This window comes from Oryzias melastigma, linkage group LG14, assembly GCF_002922805.2.
Source record: "Oryzias melastigma strain HK-1 linkage group LG14, ASM292280v2, whole genome shotgun sequence".
Taxonomy (NCBI): Eukaryota; Metazoa; Chordata; class Actinopteri; order Beloniformes; family Adrianichthyidae; genus Oryzias; species Oryzias melastigma.
Window position 1 is genome coordinate 4,313,698 of NC_050525.1, and position 12,119 is coordinate 4,325,816.

The following is a 12,119-nucleotide window of genomic DNA, read 5'->3' on the forward strand; positions in this document are numbered from 1 at the left end:
GTGATAAGTCAAACCATTTAAAGGAGCCATCCATCCATTTTCCTGACCGCTTTGTCCCTTTTGGGGTCGCGGGGGTGCCGGAGCCTAACCCGGCCACTTCTGGGCGAAGGTGGGGTTCACCCTGGACAGGTCGCCAGTCTGTCGCAGGGCCTCAATCACACACACATTCACACCTAGGGGCAATTTAGAGTCACCAATTAACCTATCAAGCATGTTTTTGGGCGGTGGGAGGAAGCCGGAGTCCCCGGTGAATTTAAAGGAGCCATACCATGAAAATTCTACTTTTTGAGGTTTTAAATGCATTTTACTGTTCATTCCTCACTGTAAAGAACCCCAAAGCGGCATTTTGATCCGTTCATGCATTAAAGATTCATCCTCTAAAAACTGACTGCAGCAGCCCCTCCCTACCTTCACGAACAAGCGGGTGGTATCATGCTGACGTCAGTGTGATGTGAACCGCCCCCTCCAGGAAGAATCTGCTCTGTTAGCACCGTCCTCAGTCGAAAACCAACATTCAGTTTCTCCACTGAGCTAGTGATGATCAGCAAAACAACTTTAATTTTAGATGCAGAATGTTTATCTTCCAGTTGTGTCCTGGGTTCTATAAGTTCCAGCTCAAACAGGTGTTTGTTACTTCAGACGCGGGACTCCTTTTAGACTGAATCAAAGCTGTACTGCTGATAATGCTCACCATTTTAGTTGCACTGTTAATGTTAGGTATGGTTGTGAGGAGCTGTAAGGTAGTGGGAGACAGTGTAACAGAGAACTCTCAGTAACGGGAGGGCAGTGGGCCGGTCTCACCCACAACTCAGAGTTGAATTTTCTGATGAACAACTGCCGCTCTGCAGAAACTATGTCCTAGAAAATGACATTGGTGTTTGATTTTGGCTAAAGCGACATAATTAAGAGATCACTGGGAATACTTTTACAATTGATCAAAGATGATTGGAATGGGACTTAAACCATCCTTCCATACATCTTCAGAATGCAGTGAGTCCCTTTTGGGTTAGTTGGGTTGCTGGAGCCTATCCCAATTACTGTTGGGTGAAAGTGGGGTACATCATGTCCAAGTTGCCAGTCGGTTGCAGCGCCACACAATTACACACACACACATGCACATCTAGGAGAAATTTAGATATTAAGGAACCTATAATGCAGCTGAGATTCAAACCATGGTCTATTATATTAAACAATATATATACATTTTTAATTCAAGGTGATGTTAAATTAACTGAAATCCTGGATTTGTTGGTATGTTGCAAATTTTAGGCATATGCCTAGAAGGGGTTATTATTTTATTTATTTATTTATTTTGTATGCACCCGAGTACATATTTATAAAAACACACAAAAACCAAACTGTTCAGAGTGAGCCTTCGAGCATTCTGTTATTGTTGCTGGGAAAGTTTTAACATCAAGCACTTAAAGACAATTTAAAAACAAGGTTCTTTTTTGTAAAGGAGCTAAGAACAAATCCTATTTTCTAATCTTTTCAACTATGAAATTGTGTTCAGTTGTATGTATCATAATAAACAGTACAGATCTGAACACATATTTCTGATTCTATTCTTTGTGCTTACAATTTAAAAAAGGACATTAATTTAAGTTCTCCTATTGTTTGCATTGAGAACCTTCATGACTTTAAGGTTCCATCTTTGCAAACCCAATTCTGTCCTGTATCAATAAAAATCTGCTTATGATGTAAAACAGAAAGCAGCTGAAAAAGAATGTTGGAGTGAGGTTTGTTCAGGTGTATTTCTTATATTTTTAATAAGTCTCTGTTTTTAAACAACTTTTTTATCAATTTATAATCCATCTGGGGACAAACGCTGCAAATTAGCTCTTGCTACAAGCATGATGATATGGGCATGGGACTGCTGCTCTGCTGTATGTCTATGTTTTTATATCCGTCCCTACTAAATAAATACATTCAAATTCAAGAACAAAAATAAGAAAAAGGGCAACAGTAAAGTAGAATTAAATACATTTTTCAGAGAAAGGACTGTAATGTTCAGCAAAAAACAATTAAACTTAACTTTCACAGAAATGTGATTGTGTAAAAAAACTCACTATAAGACACAAAAAGGGAAAAAAACAAATAGCTACAATACAAAATGTTTTATTTTATGGCTCAAAAAGGATAATGACATTTAGTTTGTAAAAAAATATAAATAAAAATGTTACACTGCTCAGACAGAAATCTAAGATTAAATTTACACATTTTAAGGACCCTAACATACTGCAGAGAGAAGTTATAAGTTTTTTTAAAAATAAAGAATCAGATTTGACATTTATTATGGAAGCAGATTGCAGTAAAAAAATGTTCTTTGTTCTATTTTTTGGGGGGTTTTCTTTCAAGTTTTACAATTTTTTTCATGCTAAATGTTTAAAGAACCACAAAAGTTAAGAACAAAGAACAATTTTGATAATGGACACAAAAAATGTAACAAAGAACCCTTGTGTTTTTTTGTAATTGAATGCAATCTGCTTCCAAACATTGATAGAGGATTTAAAGTAAAACAAACTAAAAGGGCAGGTGATTTTCCATACAGATTGACCAAAAATACCACACAAGTCCACTAGAGGGAGCTCAGTTCACCAAAAGGTACCATGTAAAAGTGTCCACAAATCTTTTTCTAATAAAAATAAATTGGCTTCAATTTTAATTATTTTAACGCTCCATAACTAACATTTAAATCCCTAAAAAATATTTTTATTTATTGATGTGTTTTTAAATGTTGGAATCCTGGAACCTCTTTGTTTTTTTTCTTCTTCTTCTTCTTCCAAGGCACCTCAGACTGTGGAGTCTGAGCGGGTTCTGCACTTTCTGAGCTCTCCGTTAACTTCCTCTTCTTTTTTATAACTACAGATGGTGAACTTTGACACGTTTCTCGCAGTTCCTCAGAATCTCTGTCCTCGCTCAGCTGAGCGGCTGACTGTTTCTTTTTCTTCCTTCCAGTGTCACGTTCTTCTGAACTAGCTGTGATTCCTGCTGACTGGGCCGTTGCATCACTTGTTCTGCCTGCAGGCTCTTCCTCACAGTCTGGACCGGCTTGTTCTTGCTGATGGAAGGATGAGGCCCTCTTCTCATCCTTTTTCCGTGCAGACTCACATTGTGCATTGGTGTCATCGCTCAGTTTTTCTCTCCTTTTCTTCTTCTTCTTTGTCACCACTTGTTCTGTCATCGTCTGTGTCTCAGGACTACATGAGTCATTTATGTTCTTTTGAACTGACGTTCCCATGCTTTTTGCCAAGGATAAATCATTAGAAACGTCCACATCTATGCAGGAATCGTCCACCTGAGTATCATTAAAAACAGATAGTCTCTTTTTCTTTTTGTGCTTTTTCTTTTTTACGCTGGTTTCCAGAGGAGCTTCGATATTTTCCAAACTCCCCAGCAGATCATCCGAGGGGCCTGCTGCTGTTTGATCTGAAACCCCCTCCAGACATTTCTCTGGTTCCTCGTTCTCCGTTTGAGGTTCTGCAGCAGTTTGGAGCTGCTCCACTTGTTTCCTTTTCTTCTTTTTTCTTTTCTCTACATTCACCTCAGGTCCAATTTGATGGTCTGCATATGCTATATTCAGTGTGTTCTGGTTTAAATCTGCAGATTCTGACGTGTCCTGAGGTAAACAACTGTTTTCCTCCTCTGTGATTTTCACAAACTCTTCAGCTGTCTGACCTTCTGCTTCTTCTAAACTTAGGTCTCCTTTATATTTTTTTCTCTTTTTCCTCTTTTTCTTCTTGGTGCTCTCGCACACCGAATCATCGGCGGTGTTGTTCTGGAGATCAGGACCTTCATGTTCACAATCTGCAGCTTTTGTGAATGCTTCTGTATTTGTTCCAAAGCGTTTGTCAGCATCTGTGTCACAAACCGTAGCATCGCTGTCATCACAAAGCTGATTTGCATTTACATTTGGAAGCAATTTGAGTTTTTTCTGTTTTCTCTTAGGAGATTTGTCTGCTCTTTCAGTCTGGATCCTGGATGTATCTCCTGCCAGTCTGTCTTTCATGCCTCCGTGAGAAGAATCTCCTTCATCACAGCTCTTTGCACGTGAGAACAGCCTCCTTCCTACTGCTGCTGCTTCTCCCATCCTCTGTCTTTGACTTTGAGACTCAGAACCAGAGTTTTGGGCTCCCTCTGTTTGTCGTTTGTCCTCACTGCACGTCTCCCTCGGTTCGTACCAAGGTTGGATGCTTTTTGCTTTCAATGACACCACAAAACGTTTCCTTTCCTGCAGAAAGAAATGTGTTTTAGTCATGTTCACTCTCCAACAAATAAATGTGGAGTCTACTCACCACCACTTGGATGTCCTCAGCTTCTGTCCTTTCTTCTTCTTCTGGTCTACAACACAAGGAAGATTAAAACAATCAAATCAAATCCATCCATCCATCCATCTTCTTGACCGCTTCTTCCCTTCTGGGGTCGCGGGGGTGCCGGAGCCTATCCCGGCTACTGAAGGGCGAAGGCGGGGTACACCCTGGACAGGTCGCCAGTCTGTCGCAGGGCCTCAATCACTCACACATTCACTCCCACATTCACACCTAGGGGCAATTCAGAGTCGCCAATTAACCTATGAAGCATGTTTTTGGACGGTGGGAGGAAGCCGGAGTCCCCGGTGAAAACCCACGCATGCACGGGGAGAACATGCAAACTCCACACAGAAAGGACCCAGCCGGGATTCGAACCGGGGCCTTCTCGCTGTGAGGCGAGAGCGCTAACCACTTGCGCCACCGCGCAGCCCTCAAATCAAATCAAATCAAATAATGTAAATCAGGAGTACATAAAAAACAAAAGCAGTTTGGAAAAGATTGTTGCATAAAAATATCTTAAGCACCCCGCCACAAGTGGATTTTGATGCATCTACTTGTAGTCGAATAGATCCATGAACGCCTTTGTTTTCCTCATCTGAGCTGGAGTCTGGATCTAAACTATACAACTGGATCGCTCCAATATTGCTCACCATTTTTGCTGCATGGCTACTGTCAGCTTGGGGTTGTGTGGGGCTGTAAGCTAGCATGTAAACAGTTGGGTGATGGGAAAGGGGGGGGCTGCTCGACCCTAGCAGTCCCATCTACCACTCAGAGGTAAATTTCTATTCAACTACAGCTGCGCTGAAGAAACTATGTCCTAGAAAATTTAATGTTTATATATATATATATATATATTGCTTAAAATCAGCATAATAATTAAAAGACCTCTGACTGGGACTGTCATAACAAACTTGAAGCCATTTTTTTTAATCATTTCATACAAATGTGTTTTGCTGGTTTTACTTTATCTTACTTTTAGACTAATAGAATGTGTCTTACTCTGATATTGCAGCAATGCATTCTCCTTCTCTGTCAATGGTTGGTAAAGATGCCGTCAGATTTCTGTTGCGACCACACTCCTCCTCCTCTTGAACACATTTAAAGAATCCTCCTATTGCAAAAGTCTGCAATGTGTGAAATTTGCACAAAAAAGTTTAGAAAAAGACACCAACAAACTAACAAACAAACATTTACAGTTTCTTACATGGAGCTTTTTGTTCCGATGAGTAGACACGTGTTTTTTCTGCGAGCTTTTCCCCTCCTGGAGGAAAGGGAAGATAAACTTTGGCAGTCTGTAAACAACTTTCTTCTTTTTGCCTGTTCTGGATTCCCAATCAGAGGAAGAGGATGAGGCGTCATCTTGATCTGTCAGATCTCCTCTGTGAATGAAGTGTGTGGGATGTGTGGACCTCCGCCTCTTTGGTCGCACAGCCTCAGGTACAGGTTTCTGAGTGATGAACAGGCTGTCTCCTGAATCACTGCACAGAAACACAAGTGTTGATGGATCTGCTCAGTCTGGAGAAGATACTTCATAACACTTCTCACCTGCTTGCTTCGTTTGGCGCTTCACATCGTCCTTCCCGTTTCCCTGAAGACTCCAGATATTTGGAGATTTTTCTGACATAATCCGGAGGAGATTCGACGAACACCACATGGCAGGATTGTCCAGAAATAACACCAGCGAGAACATCTGATTCGCTTTGCGTTAAACCGTTACCTGCTTGTGACATAGTATTAGCTACAATTGGCGCTTACGGTGAGTAACAGGGGGGAAAAATGAACAATATTACTTAAAAAGTTCATATATAAAAGCGTAACTAAATATAAATTTATTTATAGTAATATAAAAAAGAGAATGCACATGCGACCCATCAACCAGGAAGTGTTTACTTATCGAATCCTGACTGTTCCTGTTCGTCGACCAATGACCGTTAAGAAAATGGGTCATGTGACAAAATACCAAAGAATGGGGAGAATGTGAGCGAACAACCCGTATTCACTTCCGGTTTTACCGGAAATAAAATAAAAACATATCAAAAGGTTACATTTTCCCCAAAATATGTTGTAAAAAAATAATAATAAGCCTGAATGACTTTTTCACAACTCTATTGTGCATAGTCCAAAATATGTACACTCAGGGGGAATCAATTTAAATATTTATTCCACTGATCTCGTAGAAACTTATCTCAAACCTAAATTGTGTAAAAATGTATAGAGCAACCAAAGTCTAACTTTATAAGTTAGAATAGAATTTACTAACACAAAAATCAGAAAATAATGTTATACTACTGTTATACTATTAACAGGAAGGCAATTGGGAGGGGGGAAATTGCATTTTGTTTTGTAATTACTCTTTGGTTGGACTTTTACCTCGGCTTTTCCTGCCTAGCGAACAGCGTCAGCACTTTCACCACAGCACCAGGAATGGCAGAAATGTCCAAAACGGAGAAAGTTCAGCTTCATGCACCGGATTTAGATGAGCTGCGGAGTGGTAAGGACTCAAACCATCAAGTGAGTGTGCACATTTAAGAAAACAACCCCACTTTAACGTGTCCCGGTTACAGTACTGCAGGCTGGACTTGAGGGCAACTTCGCAGAGGTTCGGGTGAGTGTTGTGGAGTGTCCAGATCTGAGCAAGGAGCCCTTCCAGTTTCCTGTGAAAGGTAACAGTTACTCCCGTTCGTCTGACATGGTTATTATTTTAGCATTAAGCTGCACAACATGCATACCAACGTTACCTTGCAAAATAAAATGCATCATGCAAATCTGCAGCTTTAGTGAAAGAAGCTATCTTCATAATTCTACTTAAATAATCTCATGTTTTAATATATATTCATAAAACTACATTTTGCAACAATTCCAACTTCCTTTGAGTCATTTCCCCCAAATCAGACCTGATTTAGCCTCTGTCTCGTCCAGAATTAGAAGTTAAAAGTTACCTATCATTTTTCCAATCTAAATTTTTTTTTATGTTCATACATTTATCTTGAAACATTTCTCAGTGTTTCTTACTGCATGCAATTTCTTTGCTCAAAATAAATATTTTTATTAAAAAAAAAAAAAAGAATATCTGCAGTTTTGTTTGAGTGGATTTATTCTGCATCTATTTGGTGCTGAAGGTCTTTGTGGAAGTCCTCGCATCACTGATGTTGGAGGTGTACCATATCTGGTTCCTCTGGTTCAAAAGGACAAGGTAGTTTTTCTTTTTTTAAAAATAAGTTATCCCATCTGTTGTTATTGTGCAGTGACCTGCATTCTCCTGTCCCTTTTTTAAGGAATATGACATGAACGCTATATCAAAGGAGGTGGAGCTTCCTGGAGCGTTCCTCCTCGGAGCAGGAGCGGCTCCCTGTAGAATTATTGGAATGAACGCAGAGGTGATTTACCGCCATTACTGCGATGTTTGGTGATTTTGAATTACCAGTTTACCAGGTGATCATATGTTGTCTATTCTGATCCACAGCTGATGCCGTTGGTTCTCACTGAGGCTGAGGGCAGGCCTGCCGTTAACAGCAGCTACTTTTCCTCCATCAACCCAGCCGACGGTCAGTGCCTCCTGGAGAAATACAGCCAGAAATTCTCCGACTGTAACTTTGGACTGCTGGGAAATCTCTATGCTTGTGAAGGCAAGCCTGGGAAGGTAAGAAATTCTCAGTTTGAGCTGGATCTCTTTAACTCAGGAGAATAAAATGAATCACACCACTTTAAGCATGTAAGGTCATTCCTGCTGAACTTTAGCTCCATCATGTGTGTTCAATATGACGAAACGCTAACCAGAGGTCATGGGTCTGATCTGCTGACTTGTTCCCTTGACCAGGTCATAGAGGTTCAGGCAAAGAAAAGAATAGGGAGTCACAGTCTGGTGACGGCCCTGAGGAAGACTCTTGAAGCACACTATCCTGATAAAAGCCTCGCTCTGGGAGGCACCTTCATCATCCAGAAAGGGAAGGCCAAAATCCACATCATGGTACTACAAGATGCACTGCATTGCTAATAGACACAGAGCTGCACACTTTGACTCTTTTCTTGTTTTGGATTCAAACAGCCGAGAGAGTTCTCGGCCTGCCCCCTCAACACCAACGACGACGTCAACAAGTGGCTCAAGCACTTCGAGGTCAGCGCTCCGCTCATCTGCCAGTCGGTGCTCGTGTCCAGAGACCCTGTAAGTGAAGCAGCTGCTCCCGCCGGACGCTGTTGGAAGTAAACCTCTTTGTGACATGCTTTTTGTGTGTATGTGCGAGCAGGGCTTGGATCTGCGTGTGGAGCACACCCACTGCTTCAGTCACCATGGAGAAGGAGGTCACTACTACATAGACACGACTCCAGACAGCGTGGAGTATTTGGGTTACTTCCTGCCTGCAGAGTTTGTGTACCGGATCGACAGACCCAAGCAGACCCACGCTGTTGGGAGAGACTAAAAAAAACCCAGTCATGTTGCTTTTTAACAGGATAATTCATTAAAATCATTTCAATCCAGGGTTTCTGTCTCCCATGGTTCTTGTAACTACAAATGAACTAATAAAAATGTTTAAAGTGAAATTTATTTCTGAAATTTTGATGTTTTTAACAGGTTCTTGTGTCATTTTTCTGTTGATAAAGGACATTTATTAAAAAAATTAAGTTAAGTATTTCTTTATTGAAATTGTTGTGAATCAGGAGCAGATAAAAAAATATTTTGAAAATGTTGTTATTATGGTCCATCTTCTCAAGAGCTGTAATGTTTTTGGAGCTGTTGCCTTTAACTCCCTCCACAGTTTTTTTTATTACAAGGCTTCCCAGTCCTGGTCCTTGAGATCTACCACATCTCTGTCTCGAGCGTCTCCTCACTCCAATTGACTTAACCCACCTCATTCATCTGGAGGAAGTGGAAACCTGGCAAACGGGAAGATCATGAGAACCAGGATCGAGCAGTCCTGCTGTGCTGTGTTTAATTGAAGTCCAGAGACTGGCTATACCTTTTCCAGAACTTTGAAATACTTTTTGCACAAAACCACTTTCTTGTTTCCCGGGTGATATGTTTGGATCATTATCATCCTGGAAAATCAAGCCACATTTCATCCTCATTGCTTTCGCTGTTGGAAGGAGGTTTCATCTTAAAATCTCTCAATTGATGAATCCATTCTTCCTTTCCTTGATACGGATCACATCCTCTTTGCACAAAAGCAGGCCCAGACCATGATGATTCCACCCCCATGCTTCACAGTTGTATTCTTTGGATGAAACTCAACGTTCTTCTCTCTCGAGATACAGCGAGTGGAGTTTATACTAAAGACTTTCAATTTGATTTAATCTGATCACATGACCTCACAATCCTCCTCTTCATCCTCCAGATGGTTTCTGGAGAACTTCAGATGGTCTGGACATGTGTAGGTGAAAGCAGGAGAACTGCAGAATTTGAACCCATGATGATGTTGTATGTTTTTATAGTAACCTTTGATACTGCACTCCCAGCTATCTTCAGGTCAATGACCAGTTCTCCCGTCTAGTTCTCAACAGTTTCTTCCCCGTTCTAAGATTAAGAGGTGAGATATCTCCAGGTGGAGGAAGATTGTTCTTCTGTTTTTTCCTTTTTCTAATAATTGCTCCAACAGTTGATCTCTTCTTATTAAGCTCCTTGCAGTTTGGTTCATTCAATTCTTAGACAGGTGAATAGCTCTTTGGTATTGGTGGAAAGGCTGCAGTCTGACAGTTAACAAAATTATTAAGTTTCCTGTAATGGTTTTAATTTCACTGTACAAAATGTAGACTTATAGTTTTGTTGTTTGTGTTTAACAGATTGTTTATTATGTACACTTTCCTTGACCCCCCCCCCCCCTACACACACAGTTACTCTATTAGCGATACAACTTGATTAGTCAGTCAGTCTATAAGTAATTTTGGTTCTTTTACTAGTTTATTAGGTATGAAAACATGAGAACTATTAATAACATATTGCAGATATGTCTAATGCTGTAATTGTACAGGTTTTCATTCTAATTCTTTGCCATCTTCAGGTTTATTACCTTGAAATGTTTTTTTTTTTCAAATTGTTTTTTTTTTCTTGTCACCAAATTAAATTTAAGTATTTGAAAACAAACAATTACATTTTGTTGATTTGAAAATAATATAATTTTATTAGACTTGATGTACAAATGTGAACACCATAAATGTATAAAACACAGAAAAACAGAAATAGAAGTAAAACAAAGTATATACTTAAAAATTTGACTTGGTTTATTTTTATCAGCAAATAGCGCCCTCTGGCGAGCAAAACGAGTAACACACAATTTCCCATAATTCTTCTGCCGCACTAGCCCGGAAGTTGGCCGTTTATTGACAATATGGCGGTCAGACTGGGTTTGGATTTGGGTAAATTTTCAATTTGACAGCACCGACGGAGGGCTGCACAGAGCTTCGTTTCCCGCCTCTGCCGTGTCCAGGACAGATGCGTTTGAATGAAGGGAGCCGTGAGTCCACCGGACGGCGACAGTGAGCTGAGGAAACGTCCAGAGTGTGAAGCTCGTCATGTCGTTTTTTAAGCGGAAAGGTGAGCAACAAGCTGCTGCTGCCGCTTCAGGCTGCGACATCCGCCGGAGCGCGTGCCCCAGCCTCAGCCTGTCTGCGGTAACGTGAAGTGGGGGAGATGGAGGCGGTGAATGACGCGGACCCGCCGCGGTGTGTCCCAGCTGTCTGTCTGCGCTCGTCGCGGTGACTTGGTTAGCTTAGCACCGGCCTCTGCTCTCCGGACCCGGAGGCTGTAGCTGTGAGCTGCAGAGAGCTGTTATCCGTCCATCACTGGACCCTAACGCAACATTAGAGGAGGGCGTTGATATCTGGTATCACTGGGATTATATTCCCGGTTTAATGGTTCGATCCATTGAAGATTGTGGTTAAAGGTGTGCCTTTTGCTTCATTCAATGCAAAACACCATCTCCCTATTCAGGAAGTAACAATAACACATGAAGAAATATTTCAGCTTCAACCTAAACTCTTCACATAGATCAGGCATTCGTTACCCACTCCTATGAAAATTTTGGGTGTTTTAACGTGTTCTTGAGGCATTATTTTCCGACTATGGAGGAAAGAAAATTCCACTTTTCAGTATTTCTTTTTTCAAATCGTTGTGAATCAGGAGCAGATGAAAAAAATGCTAATAATCTACAATTGCACCAGTAATGTTAGCTTGGTGCAGTGAGGGGCTGTAAGCTAGTGGGAGAGCATGTAAACAAAGGTATGATGGGAAGTCGGGGTGGGCTTACTCTGCACCAACAGTTCCACCCACAACTCAGAATTTCTCATAAACTTTTGCTGTAACACATTTTTAAAAGACTTTTACAATAGATCTAAAGATGGTCAGAGTGGGACTTGATGCTAAAAGATAGCAAGAGCCGCAAAGTCACTGATTAGGAAAATGCACTGTTTTTGTGATAGACATTTAAGCCATTTATTTGTAAAATGTACTCTTTAATGTTTCAAATAATTGAAATATTATAATTTTCTTTGTGTAACAATTATAACTTCGTGGCAATAGCACACACATGTTCCTTTCAAAATAAATGACTCTTTGTGTCAAAAAGGAACCTCCTGCTTCAGCAGATTTACTCTAATTAAAAATACAAGAAAATTAGGAAGTTTAGTTTGTGCTGGTCATCATGCACTTGGATTTGATAATTAAATGATACATTATTTATGTTATTATAATTCAGATTTGCAATTTAAAGATTTAATTTCAGATTAATCACAGATTGATTAACTCTCAGTAGTCTTTAAGTTTGTCAATGTAGGATTGCCCCCCCCCATTAATATAGTTTTCATTCAAAATTTAATGTG

General features: G+C 40.4%; 3 protein-coding genes across 3 annotated transcripts in view; 2 read left to right on the forward strand and 1 right to left on the reverse strand.

The window, feature by feature from the left end:
* Positions 1-1,750: 1,750 nt before the first annotated feature.
* On the reverse strand, positions 1,751-6,703 carry LOC112142755. Its single transcript, XM_024266318.2, has 5 exons — positions 5,856-6,703; positions 5,515-5,788; positions 5,310-5,434; positions 4,296-4,341; positions 1,751-4,231 (listed from the first exon to the last, which is right to left on the reverse strand). The coding sequence occupies exons 1-5, from the start codon at positions 6,038-6,040 to the stop codon at positions 2,717-2,719; spliced, it is 2,145 nt and encodes a 714-aa protein (XP_024122086.1). The 5' UTR covers positions 6,041-6,703; the 3' UTR covers positions 1,751-2,716.
* A 2-nt stretch (positions 6,704-6,705) lies between these two features.
* Positions 6,706-8,849, forward strand: lg14h11orf54 (linkage group 14 C11orf54 homolog). The gene is given in 9 exon segments (XM_024266320.2): positions 6,706-6,801; positions 6,875-6,973; positions 7,430-7,503; positions 7,586-7,687; positions 7,774-7,950; positions 8,128-8,277; positions 8,356-8,472; positions 8,555-8,702; positions 8,705-8,849. Coding segments are annotated over 9 exon segments (993 nt in total). The 5' UTR covers positions 6,706-6,734; the 3' UTR covers positions 8,764-8,849.
* A 1,745-nt stretch (positions 8,850-10,594) lies between these two features.
* The window catches only part of akap10 (A kinase (PRKA) anchor protein 10), a 19,332-nt gene continuing 17,807 nt past the window's right edge, over positions 10,595-12,119 (forward strand). Inside the window, exon 1 of the mRNA XM_024266358.2 lies at positions 10,595-10,836. Within this exon, the coding sequence (XP_024122126.1) occupies positions 10,815-10,836 (22 nt within the window). The 5' untranslated portion in view covers positions 10,595-10,814. The remainder of the gene's footprint in view (positions 10,837-12,119) is intronic.